Source organism: Aquarana catesbeiana, linkage group LG09 (genome assembly GCF_042186555.1).
Source record: "Aquarana catesbeiana isolate 2022-GZ linkage group LG09, ASM4218655v1, whole genome shotgun sequence".
NCBI lineage: Eukaryota > Metazoa > Chordata > Amphibia > Anura > Ranidae > Aquarana > Aquarana catesbeiana.
In genome coordinates this window covers 167,378,317-167,399,110 of record NC_133332.1, presented here as the reverse complement: position 1 = coordinate 167,399,110, position 20,794 = coordinate 167,378,317, and the positions used below count along the sequence as shown (strand labels likewise).

The window sequence follows — 20,794 nt, the reverse complement described above, 5'->3', positions numbered from 1 at the left end:
ATCCATTGGTGGAAATCTTGAAGACGAATACAAGCAACCAATCAGTTGCTCTTAGCATGAATGAGGGTTATGTTATTGATGTGTATGCTGTCTCCAGAAGTTGCAAATCCCATCTCTCATGTTGAGGTCATGTACCTTTAATCTGCTCCAGAATTCCAGCTGTTTGGCTCTGTAACAGAAGCCTTATATCCCGTCTCTAATCCAGAATTAATGGATCCTTTCTTTGTTTTAAAGACCTTGTATCATGTCGCTGGTTCAAAAGTCTTGCACCTGATCTCTGCTTCTGAGGTCCTGTAGCCCAGGTCCACTGACTGTCCGCCTACTGCCCAGCCTGACCCTGCTGCTTGCTGCCCAGTTTGACGCAACTGACTTTCCACCTGCTGCCCAGCCTGACTCCGTTAAATGCCTGCTGCCAGCTTGAGTTTGCTAAGTCTGCCACAGGATACCTTCCCAGCTTCTGGACCCTGGCAACAGGCTTCTAGCTTGTTACCAGACTCCAGTGACAGAGAACCCATTCGATGGACATGTTTAAAGGGGTTGTAAAGGCAAAAGATGTGTAGCAGCCCCCCTCATATTTACCTGAGCCCCAGCTCTATCCAGTGATGTCCACGAGTTCCTCGGCCATCTAGACACAAAGCAAGGTCCATAAAGACATGGTTGAGCGAGTTTGGAGTGGAGAAAATTGACTGGCCTGCACAGAGTTCTGACCGGGAAAACACCTTTTGGATGAATTAGAGCCTGCGAGCCTGGCCTTCTCATCCACATCAGTGCCTGACTTCACAATGCACTTCTGGAAGAATGGTCAAACATTCTCATAGACACTCCTAAACCTTGTGGACAGCCTTCCCAGAAGAGTTGAAGCTGTTAAAGCTGCAAACCATGGGCCAACTCAATATTGAACCCTACAGACGAAGACTGGGATGCCATTAAAGTTCATGTGCGTGTAAAGGCAGGTGTCCCAATACTTTTGGTAATATAGTGTAAGTGCTCAATCAGTAACAAAACAAAAATAGAATGTTTTGTAATATTTCCCAGGAAAACAATACTATGGTATATGTTCTTATTTTGAATAGACATTTTTTCACTCTAGGGCAATGGGAACTAACTTTCTAAATAACTGCTGCCCCTAACATCCCCAAAACGCTGCACATAATGTTTAGGAAATTGTCAGAGACTGCAGACAGGCTGTAGGAAATGGGCAAAAGACTGCAAACATGCTATAGGAGTTGTGGGAGACTGAGGAAGTTCTTAAAAGAAAAGTATGGCCACAGCTTTTTTGGCCATATTCCTCTTATGGGTCACAGGGTTACACATATGCCGCGTACACACGGTCGGACTTTTCGTCTACAAAAGTCCAACGGACGCTGACGGACTAAAGCTGGCTGGTAATCCGATCGTGTGTGGGCTTCTCCGGACTTTCAACAGACTTTTTTAGCCTCAAATCCGACGGACTTTAGATTTGAAACATGCTTCAAATCTTTCCGACGGACTCGAGTCCGGTCGAAAAATCCGCTCGTCTGTATGCTAGTCTGACGGACAAAAACCCACGCTAGGGCAGCTATTGGCTACTGGCTATCAACTTCCTTATTTTAGTCCGGTGTACGTCATCACGTAAGAATTCAACAGACTTTTGTGTGATCGTGTGTAGGCAAGTCTGTTCGTTAGAAAGTCCGCCGCAAGTCCGTCGAAAGTCCGTCGAAAGTCTGTCGGACAGGCTGTCGGACTTTTGTAGCTGAAAAGTCCGACCGTGTGTACGCCCCATTACTTTTGCCCGCTTTCAGCTGATGTAGCAGAGCTGCTTCATGCTCTGGACGGATCCCGATCATATAGTCGGGATCAACCCAGCTGCCCAATTGACAGCTGGCATCACCTCTCAGCATGCAGCTGAGAGCTGTAGCCAGTTGCTCTTGCCCCCTCTCTAGCCCTGCACTCCAGTGAGTGTTGGAGGAGCAGAGCAGAGAGTGTTGACTGACAGTCACTGCTCTGTGCTCTGAGCAGACCGAGAACGGAATGATCAGCAGTCACATGATCGCTCAGTTCTCAGGCTTAGAGCCGATGTGGGACAGGTGAAGCATCACACCGATGCTGCAGCATAGAATTGGTTAATGTATGTAGTTTTATTTTTTTATTAATCCCATACTTCTCCTTTAAGGATAGGTCATAGATGAGAGGCACATTAGATGAAACTGGTAGAGATGACTGCTATTTCCATTTCTATAGAAACCCAAGCTTACACATTTGTGCTCCCTACAGTTCCTTTAAAAAAGACTTATATCCAAAGAGAAAAGAGACAACACAGCAAGCATGAAAGAAATAAACCAAGCCATTTAACTACAATAATCCAGTCTAAAGAATATTTTTTCTTCACTGGTCTGAGTAAGCATTGAGAATACTGTCTGCAGGTTCTTTAAAGGCTACAAATCTCTCCGTCCTTTGTGCAGACTCAGTTGTCCCTCTTTTTGGTCTGATGTGTACATCTCTATACAAAATGTACTATTTTATGAAAAAAAGGGGTGTGCTGCTCTAAACTTTTTATCCAACCACCATATTAGTGCATTTATTTCACAAACAATTGTTTGTTGAAAAGCCCATATATAGGAAAAATAGATTTCAGAAAAGGGCTTTTTGTGGCTCACATGCCGTTCTCGGCCACATGTTGGGCAACAGGGTTCTAGGTTATAGTTTTTATTCTAACATGACTATTAAATGTACTAGTGTAAGAAGCTGCGGCAATATTACCCTACTTCCAGCATTTAGATATTGTTATTGTTACATACAGCATACTACAACTATAGGATTACTCATACATGTTTGCACATAGACTTTCTTTGTGTACCTCAAACATACTGTACATATATCTATAGAAACTATAAACACACAGATAGCTTATTTCTCACCTCCAGTGCAGATTTTTCCGTTTGCAAACCAGCAGTATGAGTCTGATTTTGGGGAGACACCATTTGGAAAGTGAATTGCTCTTCCTGTGAATCTGACCATATCTGTCTCCATATCCACAACATAGGTTCGGTAAAGCTCGCAGGTCTTTATGTCTGTGTCCAGAATGACATAGTCTGTGAATCCATTGCCACTCATGTCTGTCTTAATCCACTGGTTAAAGCCATAAAACTGCATGTTTTTTGAATGCTTGACTAAGCTGGACCCAGAAACCCAGCTGTGGTGCCTCTTGCTGTTGTTCATGGCATGTGCAGTAAAATAAATTGCATTATATATGGTTCCAAATAAAGGAGACACCTGTAAAAGCAGAAATCAACAATAAATCGTGCCAGTGGTTCTAATGAATATTTTATGCTTTGATTTCTTTATGAAAATGTTTTTTTTTTTTTTGTATTTGTTTTTTTTAGGCATTCGCAGGGGCAGTTGGTGATGGGATATTCAAAGAGTGAGTCCTCCTCACTGTAATGTAAAGGGGGCACTGTGATATAAAGGGGAGTGCACTGTAAAGGGACACTGTAATGATTACAGTGACCCTTTACAGTGCAGTCTCCTTTATATCACAGTGCCCCCTTTACATTACAGTGCCCCTAGCAATTATGCCCCCCCCCCCCCTTTTCTCTCTATCCCCTTTCACTCTCGCTGTGCAGCTCTCAATCTCCTCCTGCCCCCTACTCCCCTACATCAAAGTCTACACAGCCCCCCTTACATCGGAATTCGCACAGCCACCCTTAGAGTCTGCAAAATGTCCACTTAAACTGTAAGGGGGAGCTCTGTGGACTCTAATGTAAAGGGGAACCCTGATTTAAAGGGCGGGTCTGATGTAGAGGGGAATGCTGTGGACTCTGGTGTAAACGGTAATTCTCTCTGCTCACCAAAGCCCCCCTTGCATCAGAGTCCACAGAGCACCACTTAACCCCTTTGCACCTGTGCCTCCAGGCCCTTTAAGGGGTTTCTGATGCCGGGAGGTGGGCGGGTTTTATGATCATGTGCTGTGTTTGGCTGTCTAGGTGGTCACATGATCGGAATGCTCTCTAATGCAAGCTGCGATTGAGGTAATTGTGCTGGGAGCAGCCAGGGAGCGCACTCTCAGCACAGATGTGTTTGCAGTGTGGTACGCAAATATGCGTCCGCCCTGTGCCCAGGCCCACCCGCTGAGAGGCCTATATTTGCGTACTGTTGGCATGAAGGGCTTAAATTAGTTTTTACACTGGGAGGCAGGAGAGAGAGTGAGCTTGTGCACCCCAGGAGGGAGGCTCAGGTATGGGCTGTCAGAACCATTCCTCTTCTGGCTTCAAACTTCCCACCCACACACCCTGGGTAGTGTGGGCAGGGCAGACACAGGAGGAGTGGGGCGGCTGGAGGAGGAGGAGCAGATGAGCTCTCTCTCCTGTCCTCTCTCCGTCCATGCGGAGGGAGGAGGCACTGTCAGCGCAGCGCTGACTCTGAGGCTAGGCTATGTGCCTAAGCCCTGCAGCCAGCAACCTCTACCGCTGGTAGTTCCGCCGAAGGAGACACAGGCATGGCCGCATAGTGGGAGGTGAGCAGCGGCCGCGGTCTGTGTTAGCCCTGTCTTGACCACGATCGCCACTTACCTCCCGTGGTGCAGCCCGGTCGTCAACAGGCAACGAACAGGGCGGCCCGGCCCACCAGGCAAATACCCGGTCTGCCCTATGGCCAGTCTGGGCCTGCTTACAGGGTTCCTAAGTAGCTTAGGGAGGACTAATAGAGCATGAACAAACCAAGAAAAAGGGACAAGGGAAAAGGAAAAAGAGGAGGAAGGGGAGGAAAGATGGGAAAGGGACAAGATAAGTATAGAATAATACTTTATTGTCATTGCAACGCAAAATTACAATGCAATTCTATAAAACAAAAACTTCAACATATATAAACATATAACAGCCATGACAAACACACATATGAACATTACACTCCCTATATAAAAAGCCTAAAAGGAACCCCTATCACAGCAGCAAAGCCAAGTCATCTGCAGCTAGATAATATTATTCAAAATTACCATTTAGGGCCTTAATAGCCAGATGGCAGCAGTTCAAAAAGATAGTTTCCAGGGTGGGATGGGTCACTCACTATTTTGCCTGCCCTGCTGACACAACGGGACTTGTAAATTTTGTTTAAAGAAACTAACCTACAGCCCACCACCTTCTGGAGAAATGTGGGGGTCGAAGGTCGAAGGTAAGGTAAAAAAAGGGGGGGCGGGAGGGTGACATAGGGTTGACACCTGTCCGGGATTCGCCTGAACAGTCCAGTTTTTACATCCTCTGCCCGGGTTTCTCACTGCCAGACACCAGTCACCAAGGGCACCCCCAAAAACTCTTCCAACACCCCCATAGCAACCCCATAAAGGCTTAATTAGAATCTTGCTTCCATAACATGTATCAGATGTTCACCTATCTTCACATATTTTTAATTGTTAGGATGGAAACAGCCCTAATTACAAGGGACTTGTTTCTCTCTTTAGAGGGATACAGAACCTCCTGGCTGCATTTTCCAATGCTCTGCTTCTAGTTCCAGCTACTGGAGCCCTCTTAGGACTGCTCACTCTGGCAGACCGATCTATTGGAGAGGAGCTGTGAGTATGGGTGGGTGGGCAGAGGAAGGAGCTGCATGGAGTGTGAGTGAGGAAAAGAGGGGGACAGAGAGGGGGGGAGAGAAGCTGGCTGCCCATTACCAGATTACATATGTATCAGGGCTGGGCTCAGCCCTTCCTTCTCAGAGCTGGCCGCTTAGCTGTCAGCTAATTGCCAGCTCCTATCTCTCCATCTCTCCACAGTTACTCAGCTGTTGATGATATCCTGCTCATTAGTCCTGCTTACTTAAGCTGTTCAGCCCAGTGGAGCTCTGCCTTCGCCTTGGTCAACATCACAGAAACTATCTCCTGCGATCCTGTTCAAGACTTGCTTTGCTGACATCCCTTCCGGCTCCAGATACTGCTTGCTGTTCCACTACATTGATCCCTGACTTCTGGCTTGGCTGACTATCCGTTCTGGTTACTGAACTTTGGCTATGTTTTCACTACGTTTGTTCTTTTTACTTTTATTAATAAACAAGTGTGATTTAACTGTACTTCTGTCTCGGCCTGATTTCCTGGTTTCTGACAATATGTAAGTATTCATCTCACAGTATGTTGTGGTTGTGTCCAATGTATTTATACCTGTTTGTGTGTATCTGAGTACATGTATGTATCTATATATCTGAGTGTGTATGCATGTATCTGATTTTGTATATATCTGAGTGTGTATGCATTTATCTGATTGTAAATATCTGAGTGTGTATGCATGTATCTGATTGTATATATCTGAGAGTGTATGCATGTATCTGAGTGTGTGTATATATGTATGTGTGCATGTACTGTATGTAATTGAGCATAAGTATGTATCTCAGTATCTGTATGCATTTAAGTGTGTGTGTTTATGCATGTGATTAACTCAACATTTATATATCTAAGTACATAATTTATTATCCTCCATTGATGTGAACACCTGATAATTCATACAATTAATTACTAATAATTTCCCTATATACAGGCGCCATACTACAACAGGAGACCTCCCCCCACCCCCCAAAATTACACTGGGAGGCTCCCCACCAAACATTACACACTACATACACACTATATTGTATATTACACACGCCTGCGCTATATGCAATTGGTTACACCCACTGTTCACTGCTGCTCGTGCCGCATTACTACTCCCCTAGGGCACACAGAGGTGTCCCAGGTATTTTACAATCTCATAGTGTATGCTACAAAAAAATGCCAAGCCCCGCTGAAGTGTTCGGAAGAAAAGGAGGTAACCCTAAGGTGACAGGAACCTTTAACATAGAATACAGCATCAAGGGTGCACAAGCAGGTCAGCAGCTGATCCCCAAGAGTCTATACGTGCAGAACATGTGAGCTATAAGCAGTGGCCTTCAAGCAGTATGAAGCCCAAAACCAAAAATTTAATATATTGCAACTTTCCAATCCTCAGATGTGGTGGTTGTATTAGTTAGTTTTCTTTTTTTTCAGGCTTTTTTCTCTCTGTTTTAACCTGGTGATCTGGCCAGTAACACTTCATCTGTATTACAGTGCCCTCACTCTGGATGAAGGAGCACAAGGGGCACCTTTGTCAGTCTGATTGGAGGGGTGTCTTAGATGTAATAGCAGATTTACATACACTAACAAACTGAAATCAAAGTCCATCTAACACTTTTTAAGCAGTTACAACAGTTTTGCAATATAATATGGTTTGATTTTGGGTTTAATACCACTTTTAGTCAGTAGCCTGTGGTGCACATGTGGTTCTCAGATTAATTTGATGTGATTCAATACAGCTTCTCAGAAGGTTGTCTGAACCTGTCTAAATGCTAGCTGCATTATACACTTTTCATTTTTAATGGAACGTGTTTTGGCAAAATGTCAGCACATAAAAAAAATGCACCTGCACTGTTTTTAGCAACACATGGCACTACAACACAACGTGTATTTCCATTTGTGCATTGCAATGCGCTTAAGAACAGGTACACTTTTTATTAATGTAAATGTACATTGGTTTGCCAGTCATAATGAGTGGCTTTGTGCCACAACACACATTTAAATATGCATTACTCTGGATTGTAATAATGCTATAGAAAACATGTTTTACTATTCAATGCTACAACACAACAGTGTAAATACAGCCTAAAACCATTGATAATGTAACCAATGAGTTATGAATACCATTTGTCATTTAGTTGCATTTCAATTTTTCAGATCATTTATGGCAAATGCAGTGTATAGCTGCAATAATGAAAATATTTTTACTGCAATGGGAAGAAATTACATACCTGTGTGGGAATAACTTTGGTAACAACTTCACCGCTGTCCTGTGCTTCTTGGAAGGCTTGGAAGAAGCTTTTTTGTTCTGACTCCACAGTTATAGTGAGTACAGCATCATAGGCAGCTCTGAGCTTGGAACTGAGTCTGAGTGTCTCATATGGTGTCTTGTTATAGGGCAAGCTATAGTAGAGGGTGTCATATGGGATGAATACATAGGTACCATCTGTCATTTTCATGTCATGGGCAATTTCCAGAAGTGTCCGTTGTCGTTGGCCTCCAATAAGCACAGAATGCATGCACATTATGATCACTGCAACAGAGGCCAAAAATATTTGTCAACCCTCAAATAGAATCGGTACATATTAAAACATACGCATGTAAAAGATAGCTGTTACTGAGCTATCACTGTTATTTCAACTAGAGAAAATATATATTCTTTACCAAACAAAACTGAGTCAAAAAATGCCAACTTTAACCATGAAGTGCAATCTAACTCAACTGATTGGTGCCTTTCTGATTCCCAAACAAAAATCCATGACATGGGCAGTTCATCTAATAAATATAAGCGGAATTCCCATTTGTGCTGCCCATGTACACTCCAGGTCACCCCTAACATCAACCGCACTCACTAGATATTCATGACTCCTTGCGAGTCATAACAGCTCTAAATCCCCACTAGGGTACCAATCCCACTGTTGTTCTCTGGGTAAGCATCAGAAGCTCATGTGCCACCAGAGAGGTATTAACCAATGTAAAGGAAAAAAAGGGGGGACTGATCATAGTAAAGTACCTTTTTATCGAATAAAAAAACCAAGGCAAATGCACTTACATGGAAAATAACTTTGATCGCCTATATAAAGCAAGCACTTTAGTGTTCCTATCTTGGGTGCACTCCAAAGAGCAGATGTGAAGTCACTGGAAGTCCCACCCAACACATTTCATCATCAACATGGTACGTCTTTTTATATATACAGTATATATAGTGTAGCATTGCTACTCGGTAGATTGGTGGTTTACGCCAGATCTTAAGAGAAGCAAGCACACTGATTATTCGGGTATGTGCTGGCTTCATAACAGAGCCAGGGATAAAGCTCAGTGCCCCATCCTCCTTAGTGAGGTCAGTGTGTCTGAGGGAAGCCATGCATCAAGGTTAGGTTGGAACAGAGGAAGGCCCAAGCCTGAGAGGAAGTTCTAGAGGGACAAGTGTAGCTAGGAATCTGCAAGAAAAGACGCACAGCTAAAGGTCAGAATCTGCGCATCTGCGCATACCACTGGGATGTGCTTGATGGTCAGGAAGAACCTGCAGAGGTATGCACAGCAGTAAAGCTGCCACAAGAGAGCCAAAAGGGTGAATAATATGTCTTTACAGTGATGGTGAGAACCCTCTGCGTGGGAAGAGCTACCTGTATGAACTTTGACTTGCTTTTAAATAAAGTGGGCTGCCATGCCCTTAAAATACAGTTTTGGACTGGCGCAACTCATTGTAAATGCACCTATCACTTGAGTTTAATCACCCCAATCTTACAATATATATACAGGATATATATACAGTGCCTTGAAAAAGTATTCCTACCCCTTGAAATTTTTCCACATTTTGTCATGTTAGAACCGAAAACGTAAACATATTTTATTGGGATTTTATGTGATAGACGAACACAAAGTAGCACATAATTGTGAAGTGGAAGGAAAATGATAAATGGTTTTCAAAATTTTTTACAAATAAATATCTGAAATGTGTGGCGTGCATTTGTATTCAGCCCCCTTTACTCTGATACCCCTAACTAAAATCTAGTGCAGGGATATGCAATTAGCGAACCTCCAGCTGTTGCAGAACTAAAAGCCCAATAAGGCATAGCAAGGCTCTGACAGCCACACGCATGACACCCAGAGGCAGAGGCATGATGGGACTTGTAGTTTTGCAACAGCTGGAGGTCCGCTAATTGCATATCCCTGATCTATTGGAACCAGTTGCCTTCAGAAGTCAACTAATTAGTAAAGAGAGTCCACCTGTGTGTAATTTAACCTCAGTATAAATACAGCTGTTCTGTGAAGCCCTCAGAGGTTTGTTCTCTAACAACCTTAGTGAACAAACAGCATCACGAAGACCAAGGAACACACCAGACAGGTCAGGGATAAAGCTGTGGAGAAGTTTAAAGCAGGGCTAGGTTATAAAAAAAATATCCCAAGCTTTGAACATCTCATGGAGCACTGTTCAATCCATCATTTGAAAATGGAAAAAGTATGGCACAACTGCAAACCTACCAAGACATGGCCATCCACCTAAACTGACTGGCCGGGCAAGGAGAGCATTAATCAGAGAAGCAGCCAAAAGGCCCATGGTAAATCTGGAGGAGCTGCAGAGATCCACAGCTCAGGTGGGAGAATCTGTCCACAGGACAACTATTAGTCGTGCACTCCACAAATCTGGCCTTTATGAAATAGTGTCAAGAAGAAAGTCATTGTTGAAAGAGAGCCATAAGAAGTCCCATTTGCAGTTTGCAAGAAGCCCTGTGGGGGACACAGCAAACATGTGGAAGAAGTTGTTCTGTCAGAAGAGACCAAACTTGAACTTTTTGGCCTAAAAGCAAAAGGTTATGTGTGGCGGAAAACTAAAACTGCACATCACCCTAAACACACCAACCCTACTGTGAAAGATGGTGGTGGCAGTATCATGTTGTGGGGATGCTTTTCTTCAGCAGGGACAGGGAAGCTGGGCAGAGTTGATGGGAAGATGGATGGAGCCAAATACAGAGCAATCTTAGAAGAAAACCTGTTATGCCCCGTACACACGATCGGACATTGATCGGACATTGCGACAACAAAATCCATGGATTTTTTCCGACGGATGTTGGCTCAAACTTGTTTTGCTTACACACGGTCGCACAAAGTTGTCGGAATTTCCGATGCCAAGAATGCAGTGACGTACACCACGTACGACCAGACTAGAAAAGGCCAGTTCAGAACCAAGCGCGGCACCCTTTGGGCTCCTTTTGCTAATCTCGTGTTCGTAAAAGTTTGGTGAGAGATGATTCGCACTTTTTCAGACTCGTGACCAGTTCTGTCATATGCCTTTGCTCCGTGAGATCTGTGAGAATAATCCTGATGATTTCAGGAACTTTCTCCGGATGACGGACCCATATTTCACCGCTTGTTGGCTTTGCTGACCCCCTATATTAGCAGGCAGGATACCTGCATGAGGCAAGCCATCACTCCGGAGCAGAGGCTCGTCGCCACCCTGCGGTACTTGGCGACGGGGAGAAGCCTGCAGGACTTGAAGTTCTCGACAGGCATCTCCCCCCAGGTTCTGGGGATCATTATCCCAGAGACCTGTTCTGCAATCATCCAGGTCCTGCAGAAGGAGTATATTAAGGTAAGATTTATCCTTTAACATCACATTTTATTGTATTTAATGTTTGATAATATATTGTATTTCTTTCCTCATTCCCTAATTACCATGATTGTAATATGCTGTGAATGTCCCCTTTGTCCTCATGCATGTTGGATTTTTATGTAATAATTTTTTTTGTCCTTCATACATATTTTCCTTCACTTACCTCCCCAGCATGCTCTCCTGGCCCTATATTCACCTCATGTAGTCACTTAACAATGTATTTTGTCAACTCCATAGTAGTGCTTTACCCTAAATACCCCCTAAAATGTTTTGAAATGTGATATGTGCTTTAAATTCAGGTAGAGTGGCAGAGGCTTTTTTTGGGGGGTCCCCAAATCATTTGGAACCCTCCCTCCCCCCAACTGCTAAGTCAGCTGATAACAATTCTCTATCTATCCTCAATCATCTATCTGCTGACTTTGCCAAACCCATACACACTATACCCATCTCTTTTGTGGTCAGATTTATGGATAAATTCCCCAAAGCATGTAGTGCAAGGGCCTGCCTGAATACTTTCAAATGGTACTGTTAAAAGTTTTTGTATCCTATTATTATCTTGATAGGTAATAGCAGAATGTCCAAATGTGCTAAAATGTGTACAATGTGTATTTATGTCTTTGTATTATGACACTTCTTACCTGTCCAGTGGGCTGCCAATAGTGTAACTAAGGAGGGGCTGGCCAAAGTAATACCCATTATTTAGGCATTCATCTCTCAATGAAGTGGAGAGGGTTACCTGTCTAAGAGTCCCCCCCCTATAATGTTAGAAATGGCCCATGAGAGGGGGGGAGGAGGAATCTGATAGGTGTACCTTATACTTTGGTCTTTAAAAACTCCCTCAAATAAATGTTATCTTGATGTTGGCCAAGAATGTTTGTGTGTAATCTGCTTTCCCTGTTTATGTGCAAAATGATTAATTTTTATTTTTTGGTTTGACTCCACAGTTTCCTTCCATGCCACAGGAATGGCAGACTGTGGCCTCCCACTTTGCCCAGCGGTGGGACTTTCCTAACTGCGGAGGGGCAATTGATGGGAAACACGTCCACATTGTCCTACCACCCAACTCGGGATCATACTATTACAACTACAAGGGGTTCAATAGTATTGTGATGTTGGCGGTGGTGTCGGCTACTTATGAGTTCCTGTATGTGGACGTGGGGAAGAATAGCCGGATGTCCGATGGTGGAGTCATCGCCCAGACCGAGTTCTACAGGCATCTCCAGAATGGCAGCATGGACTTGCCACCTCCAGAAGACAATGTGGAAGGACTCCCATTCGTCTTCATTGCGGATGAAGCATTTGGCCTGGGGGACCATCTTATGCGGCCATTCCCGATGAGGACACTCACCCTGGACCAGAGGGTTTTTAATTACCGGCTGGCCAGAGCCAGAAGAGTGGTGGAGAACACGTTTGGAATCATGGCCAGCCGGTTCCGCCTATTTCTTACACCCATACATATGGCGGAGTACAAACTGAATCATATTATCCTGGTGTGCTGTGTTCTACACAACTTTTTACGGCAACATTCTGCCAACTATGCTGGCTCAGTTGGGCCTGAGGCCGGAATTCAAAATGAACCAACCCCGACGGTGCTTGAAAGTGGCCGTCCTGGCTTGCCCCCCCTGAGTGCCCGTGATGTCCAGCTAAGATACCTTGAATTCTTTGCGGGTAGGGGGGCTATTAATATGCCAGACAATGTCTAAAACCTTTTTCAAATAAAAAAAAAATCAAATCTTTGGTGACATTTACTGCTTGTGTTTGTTTTAGCTGACCCTGACAGAAATGTGGTGAGTCCTGAAAATGGCGTGATTGTGTAACATTAAAAAGCACTGTTGGGTGTTATTTACTAAAGGCAAAGACACTTTGCACTACAAGTGCACTTGAAACTGCACTTGTAGTGCAAAGTGGATTTGCCCTTAGGAAATAACACCCATTGTCACAGAAAACAGCAATTAGAGCACCACAAAAGTGTTGTAGCGTTGAGACAATAATCCACACATTCTTGATTAACAATCTTTTTAATACCAGCACAATCACATGTGCATTTAGAAAAGGTTTTTAAAACAAACCAACATGTTTGTTGTATAACAATTTTGGGGTCACATTAGAAAAAGTAGAAATGTCCATTTAAGATAAAACAGGCATGTTTAAACAAAAAAGACACAAATCTTGAACTTACAAAGTTCACATTTGGAAAAACTTGAAGGCAATATCAGACATGAGTATTTACAAACTGTGTTTGATATTGCATTCAGATGGGGTGAAGTCACCCCAGGAAAAGCCAAATTTTGAAGATGCACACAAATTCACGAATGTCAACATGTGCTACCTGCCATCACGGGGGATCAAGGGACATGTTTTGGGGGTTCAACCCCTTCCTCCCAGCTACTTTATTATTGAGGAAGGGGTTGCACCCCCAAAACGTGTGCATTGATCTCCCGTGATGCAGATAGCACATGTTGACACACTGTGTGCATCTTCAAAATTTGGCTTTTCTCCAATTTGTCAAAAAATGTAAAAAATTAGTAGCACACCAAAAAACAAAGGGATTTGGAGGGGTTTTAAACTCTCCCTAAAACATCAATGATGTTCTTCATTTTTTTAAGAACATCATTGATGTTTTTCTTGATGTTTTCCAAGTTCCTATTACACCCCATGATCTCCCCGATCAGGATCTGTGCACTTTCCGAGGTGAAAGGATCTGGATCCACAACATCACGATCACCTAAAAAGATAGAAACCAAAAAACACCATGTATTATAAATATGCTGGCATCCATCTCTTACCTGAGCCTGTGGTCGCAGACACTCACCTGTTGTGGTGCCAATTTCCACCACGTCTTCCTCCTCCTGCTCTGCTTGGCTTGGGTGGATTTCCCCTTCTTCCAGAGGTGGGGGGTCTCTGGTCTCCTCGGATGAGGGGTGTCCTCTGAGTCTTTTCTCCCCTATGTAAAAAAAAATGGTATACTTAGCACACAGATATTTGATGGCAGAACTATAAATATGAAACATTGCTTTGAAGTGGGGTACAATTGTCTATTTTGGCAGAGTTCCAAGATGTTGCATTTTTAGTGTCCTTTGTGAAGCTTCAATACTTTACCTGTTTTGTCCAAGCTTCACAGATGGAGACACCCCTATAGTATACACTGGAGCACCTGTGTGGGACCCCCTAATAAAAAGGGTGTTCTTGTGTTCCACACCAGTGCTCCTGCGTCCAGATGTGTAAACAGCTGCTGAGTGTCATCTCCTTACACAGAATCTAGTTTGCATTTCATTCTAGTAACAAACACATCTACACAACCAAATTAGTTTCAGACAAGTAGGCCCTAAAAAATGTGGCCAAATGCATATGGCCAAAACAATGGTGTTTTCTAGGCCAAACGAACAATGTTTTATACGAACGAACAATGTGCCCATGAACATGAAAGTTGCTTTTTGAAACTGGATAACAGTTAATAAAAGCACATGGAGCAGCACGAACGTAATAAACATAAAGAATAGGAACACAGCACAACTACTTACTTTTTTGCAGCATTCTCCGGATCTTTCTGTACTGCTCGTGCTCTCTTAATTTGAGGTCCGACCACCGTTTCCTGAGCTGATCTTTCGATTGTCGTACCTTGAAATTCCGGTGCAGACTCTTTACCACTTTCGCCATGATCTTGGCCTTTCTGACATTGGGGTTGAGGTAAGGTTCATACTTCCCGTCATAGTCGGCCTTCTTCAGGATGTCCACCATCTCCAACATCTCCCCAAAGGACATATTTGATGCCTTAAATCTTCTCCTTCTGGATCCAGACGTTTCAGGCTCCAGGCTTTCCTCCCCCTCCTCCTCGTTGCTGTAATTAGCACACACCTGCTGTGTCTCCGCCATGTGCTCTTCCCCCACTGCGCCGAACGAAAAGGGGCGGGGAATAGACTAGAAAGAACGTCAGGGGCAAGCAGAGTTACACGCATGCGCAGTGTGTATAAAGCGTAACACGCGTGCGTAGTACGTACGATCTGTGAGCGGAGAAAGGAGTATCGGAGGCGCTGATCGTGATAACGAAGGTAATATCTAAACTTGGGCCTATACTGCTTCTAGATTGAGGCCTATATTGTAACAAGATTAGGAGAGTTTTGCCTGACATTACGGTTTGTCTTGTGTTGTGTCTGGCAGATAAAATGGATGGCTTCAATGACCACAACTTCCTCCTCCTGTTCATAGACAAATACAGGGAGCTGCCCTCAGGGCCATCTTTAAGGCAGGGCAAAAGGGGCATCTGCCCTGGGCCCTGTCATTGTTGTGGGGCCCAAAGCAGCTGCCTCATACTTGCCAACTATCCCAGTTTAAATTCCCTCATCCCTTGAAGTTTTAGTCATGTGCTGTGTCCTGATATCTCAGTGTGAAGTGCTGCTACTAATCCTGCCCAGCTCTGCCCTATTGTTGTGTACAGATGACTCACCTGCAGACCCTGTGTTTATATGTAAATAACCGCTATTCATATGTAAATAGTGGCGGCATTACTAAGTAAATAGCTGCGGCCAGCAGCATTGATATGTAAATAAAGGCGGCATTCATATGCATATCATGCTCCCCTGCAGTGAGGAGATGGTGTGCTGTAACCTCTAGCAACCAATCAGTGAGCAGTATTACTGTACAGTAATCTTTAGCAACCAATTAACAAGCAGAAATCATTTGCTGTGAGCCGTAATGTGTGCTGTAACCTCTAGCAACCAGTCAGTAAGCAGTAATATGCTGTAACTGCTGGCAACCAATCGCAATTGCTGCCTGATCTGATAGAGTAAACTGATTTTAAATTCTAGCTGCTATTTGTTGTATGTCTCAGAGCAGGTGGAGAGTGAAACTGCATGGGGGGGGGGAGAAATTTTTTGCCCAGGGTCCAATCAATATTAAAGATGGCCCTGGCTGCCCTGTCTGTGGCAGTTGAAACATCCACATTATAATCATAAACAAAAGAGGCAGGCAGCGCTGGAGAAACTGCTGGAGTTGGTGAAGCCGGTGGTCCCCACAGCAACCATCCCTTATTTAAAAGCAAAAATTGGTGGCCTGAGGAGCACTTATCTAAGGGAGCGCAAGAAAGTCACGGATTCCCAGAGATCAGGAGCTGGAGCAGATGACATTTATGTCCCTAGGCTGTGGTACTATGAGAGACTGTGATTTCTGTCAGACCAGACTGGAGTCAGGGAATCCCTCTCAACCCTCCCTTCCACTCTTCCTTCCACCCTATCTTCCACCCCAGCTGAGGCTTCCGATGTCCAACCTGGGACTTCCAGCCAGGAAGAAGTGGATGAGCCCAGCTTGAGCCATGTGTAGCATTCTTCTACAGATTTCTGGTCAATAAATAAATGATGTTTACTGGATGTTATTATTGATCACTAATTGCTCATTTAATAAAGTGTTTTACATATCAATAGACAGTAGTGGGCAAAAATAATTGGGACAAGAATGAAAAATGCTGGGCTCAGAAGGATAGTCTTTTATATTTGTTAACATTCAATTTGCAACAATCATGAGGTGAAAATTGTGTGTGATTGATGAATAAAAAACTAAAACGATGTCCCTTTTTCATACACAGGAAGATCACAGCCAGGACGAGGCTCTGGAATGTGGCATCCAGGAGGAGGCTGTGGAATGTGGCAGCCAGGAGGAGGCGGGGCTAAGTGGCAGCCAGGAGAAGCCTGGGCCCAGTAGGAGCCTGACTGAATCACAGGTTCCTCCCCTCCGCCTTCCATACAAAAGACCCAGGAAGGGGAGTCACGTGCAGGATTCTGCGCTCAGGCTCATTCAGGAGGCTTTTGCATCCCTCAGAGCCACCCCCACTCCTGAAGAGGCCTTTGCCTGCATGGCTGCCACCAAACTGCAGGGCATGCAGGAGGGTCAACGCAAGCTGTGTGAGGACCTTCTGTATAAAGTTCTAAGTAAGGGGGTGAGTGGCGAAATCACACCCAATACCCACCTGGCCCATCCCCTCCTCCTCCTCCTCCTCCTGCTGCCACAACTCCACCACCACAGCCTCAGCGTGGAAGGAAGTGTGGAAGGAAGACCAGAGAGTGATGACCTGGGTCAGTCTGGTCTGGCCAAAGATGCAGTCTCTTGTATGACCACAGCCTGGGGACACAGATGTCATCTGCTGCTTTCCGGATCTCTGGGAATTCTGGACCAGACTGCACTCCCTTAGATATGGACTCCTCAGGCCACCAATTTTGATGTTAAATAATTGATGTCTGCCCTGGGGGCCAAAGGCTTCGCCAATTTCTGCTGTTTCTCCAGCGTTGCCTCCCTCAATTATACTTGGCTATATGTGTTTTCCTTCAAAAAGGACAGTTTGTTTGTGAGGAGGCAGGTACATTTCTAATATACAATGTGAAATTAACAAGAGATGCCAACACCAAGCAATCTCCTTGAGATTAAATAATACAAGATATCAATGGTGTTGTGGTAACTTGACACACAAAACACACACAAAAATATTCAGGAGTAAAACCCAAAAAAACACAAAATAAAAACAGCCTTGAAAAAAATACAAACCCAAAAAAAAATAAAAACAGCCTTGAAAAAAATACAAAACAAAAATAAAACAAAAAAATAGAAATTTGGTCAGATGTGACAAATCAAAATATATTGAGGGAATCCCGATAAATAATAAAGAAAGAAGTTTGTGAGAAGTCTGTGTGAATATGAGCAGCAAAACTACTTCATTCTTCTCACATTATAAAGAAGAGAGTGCGCTGTATTAAACAATTTTTTACATTGCAGCGTGACGAAAGTGCTGTATCCATTCTGAACGCTAATTTTACCAGACCGAGCTGTTCCGTCTCGGAATTTCTTTTGAGCATGCGTGGCACTTTGTGCGTCGGAACTGGCCACACACGGTCGGAATTGACGAGATCAGATTTTGTTGTTGGAAAATTTTATAGCCTGCTCTCAAACTTTGTGTGTCAGAAAATCTGATGGAAAATGTCCGATGGAGCCCACACACGGTCGGAATGTCCGAAAACATGCTCTGATTGCACATTTTCCGTCGGAAAATCCAACGGGGCATTAGAGTCTGCAAAAGACTTGAGAGTGGGGTGGAGGTTCAGCTTCCAGCAGGACAACCACCCTAAACATACAGCCAGAGCTATAATGGAATGGTTTAGATCAAAGCATATTCATGTGTAAGAAAGGACTAGTCAAAGTCCAGACCTCAATCCAATTGAGAATCTTTGGCAAGACTTGAAAATGGCTGTTCACAGATGCTCTCCATCCAATCTGACAGAGCTTGAGCTATTTTGTAGACATGTGCATGACGAAAAAAATAATTTAGTTTTGTTGCGTTTTGATTGGTTAATCTAGTTTTTTTCGTTTAGTTCAATTCAGTTGATTCGCTCAATTCATATTGGGAATTCAGAATTTACCGATTTTTTTAATTCGAAATGGTCAAATCGATAAATTTTCAAATCAGTCGAAACTAAAATGTTATATTGTTTTAGATTAAAATGCAGCAAAGTGAACAAACAAAAGAAAAATCTTCATCAAATGATTACAATGACTCTTTAAATCACCTTTGGCTTAACAAAAACAGCATCATTTTGAAATGGTACTCTAATAATACACACAGTTTTTGACTTCAGCATTTGGTGTAGTTAGAATTCGACTGGAGTTCAATGTAAAATTCTATTCTAATTTCAGTCCGAATTTCCGAAATTCGGACTAATTTCATTACGTTATTTCAGAGCATTCGGTAAAATTTGTTTATATTGTAATTCGGGTATTCGGAAATATTCGAATCTCAGAATAACGAAAAATTTGTCCTAATATTAATTTGGAATGATACAAACCGCACATATTTACTTATTTGCAAAGAAGAATGGGCAAAAATTTCACTTTCTAGATGTACAAAGCTGGTAGAGACATACTCAAAAAGACTTGTAGCTGTAATTGCAGCGAAAGGTGGTTCTACAAAGTATTGACTCAGGGGGGCTGAATTCAAATGCAGTATTTGATTCCCTGCAGACTTTGGAAGTTTGCCCACTTACAAAGAAATTAAGGGTCTATAATTTTTATCATAGGTGTATTTTAAATGTTAGCGACAGAATATTAACCAATAATCCAGAAAAAACACATGATACAAATGTTATAAATTAAGTTGCAGTTCAGTGAGTAAAATAATTATTTGATCCCCAAGCAAAACATGACTTAGTACTTGGTGGAGAAACCCTTGTTGGCAAGCACAGAGGTAAGACGTTTCTTGTGGTTAGTGACCAGGTTTGCACACATCTCAGGAGGAATTTTGGTCCACTCTTCTCTACAGATCTTTTCTAAATCCTTAAGGTTTCTTGGCTGTCGATGTTGGACCTGACCAAAGGGTATTGCCAGATTCCTCTCTCGGAATCGGCCAAGGAAAAAAAATATTGTTTTACTCACTGAACTGCAACTCAATTTATAACATTTGTATCATGTGATTTTTCTGGATTTTTGGTTGTAACGCCAGAGGGGTCTTTCCAGTATCGGAGGATGCCTTTTGGGTTGCAGAATGCTCCGCACATTTCAACGGGTGATGGATAAGACCCCTCAGCCACATTGAGTCTATGCTGCTGCATATCTAGATGATGTGATCATCCATAGTGAGGATTGGGACTCACTTTTACCAAAGGTCCAGGCCGTGTTAGATTCTATCTGGAAAGACGAGTTACAGCCAAACCAAAAAAAATTACCATTGTGCTAGAGGAGACCAATTATCTGGGACCATTGGGAGAGTTATAATAAAGCCCAGGTAAACAAAGTTGAGACTATTCAAACTTGGCCACACCCCACCAACAAGAAGCAGGTTTGAGAATTTTAAGGAATCGCTGGTTATTATCTGCACTTTATTCCCCATTTGGCTGAACAGACTGCTCTCCTTGACAAAAGGGAAGAAGACTATCATGATCAAATGGATCCCTGAAGCTTATGTAGTCAGCCAGTGCTGTACTTGCCTAACTTTTCAAGTGCCTTTGTGGTCCAGACCGATGCATCAGATGATGGGTTGGGAGCTGCATTGTCAGAGGTTTCCAAAGGGGAAGAACACACCGTCATTTACCTCAGCTGGTAATTGAAGACCCATTAAGTAAATTATGCCACTATTGAAAAAGAATGTTTAGCGATAAAATATGCTTTAGATTCTCTCAGGTACTATCGCTTGGATAGACATTTTGAGCTGGTAACAGATCATGCTCCATTAACATGGGTGACACGCAAAAAAGAGACCAATAGGAGGGTGAATAGATGGTTCCTAGGCCTTTCAGAATTTAGCTTTACAGTGAAATACTGCCCAGGTGTTATGATGGGGAATGCGGATGCCTTCTCCTGAGTTTACGCATGCCTGGCAACCTGTGTTCCAACCCTAGGGTTGAAACAAGGGGGGGTGACAGGAAGCCAGGAAAAAAACTGTTGGTTGTGTCCAGGATGGGAGATATATTTGTCTCAGGTTAATGCAATATACAAACCGCTTTTCTTTTGGTTCTGGGTAATGAGCTTGCTTGACTCGCTGAGGGGTTAACAAGCTCAACTAAAGCAGTTTGAGTACTCTGACTCTATAAAACTCCCAGGCTGCTTATGGAGGATGCTCCACTCTGGAACCAGATCTCTGTGTAGGACAGACTAGGGAG

At 43.4% G+C, this 20,794-nt stretch overlaps 1 protein-coding gene across 5 annotated transcripts in view; it reads right to left on the bottom strand.

Moving 5' to 3' along the window:
• GUCY2F (guanylate cyclase 2F, retinal) overlaps nucleotides 1-20,794 on the bottom strand; it is a 190,439-nt gene that overhangs the window by 131,150 nt on the left and 38,495 nt on the right. For all 5 annotated transcript variants that reach the window (XM_073599375.1, XM_073599373.1, XM_073599377.1 and 2 more), the window contains exons 3-4: nucleotides 7,780-8,081; nucleotides 2,898-3,252 (exon numbers count right to left, since the gene is read on the bottom strand). In XM_073599375.1, the coding sequence (XP_073455476.1) occupies nucleotides 2,898-3,252; nucleotides 7,780-8,081 (657 nt within the window). The remainder of the gene's footprint in view (nucleotides 1-2,897; nucleotides 3,253-7,779; nucleotides 8,082-20,794) is intronic.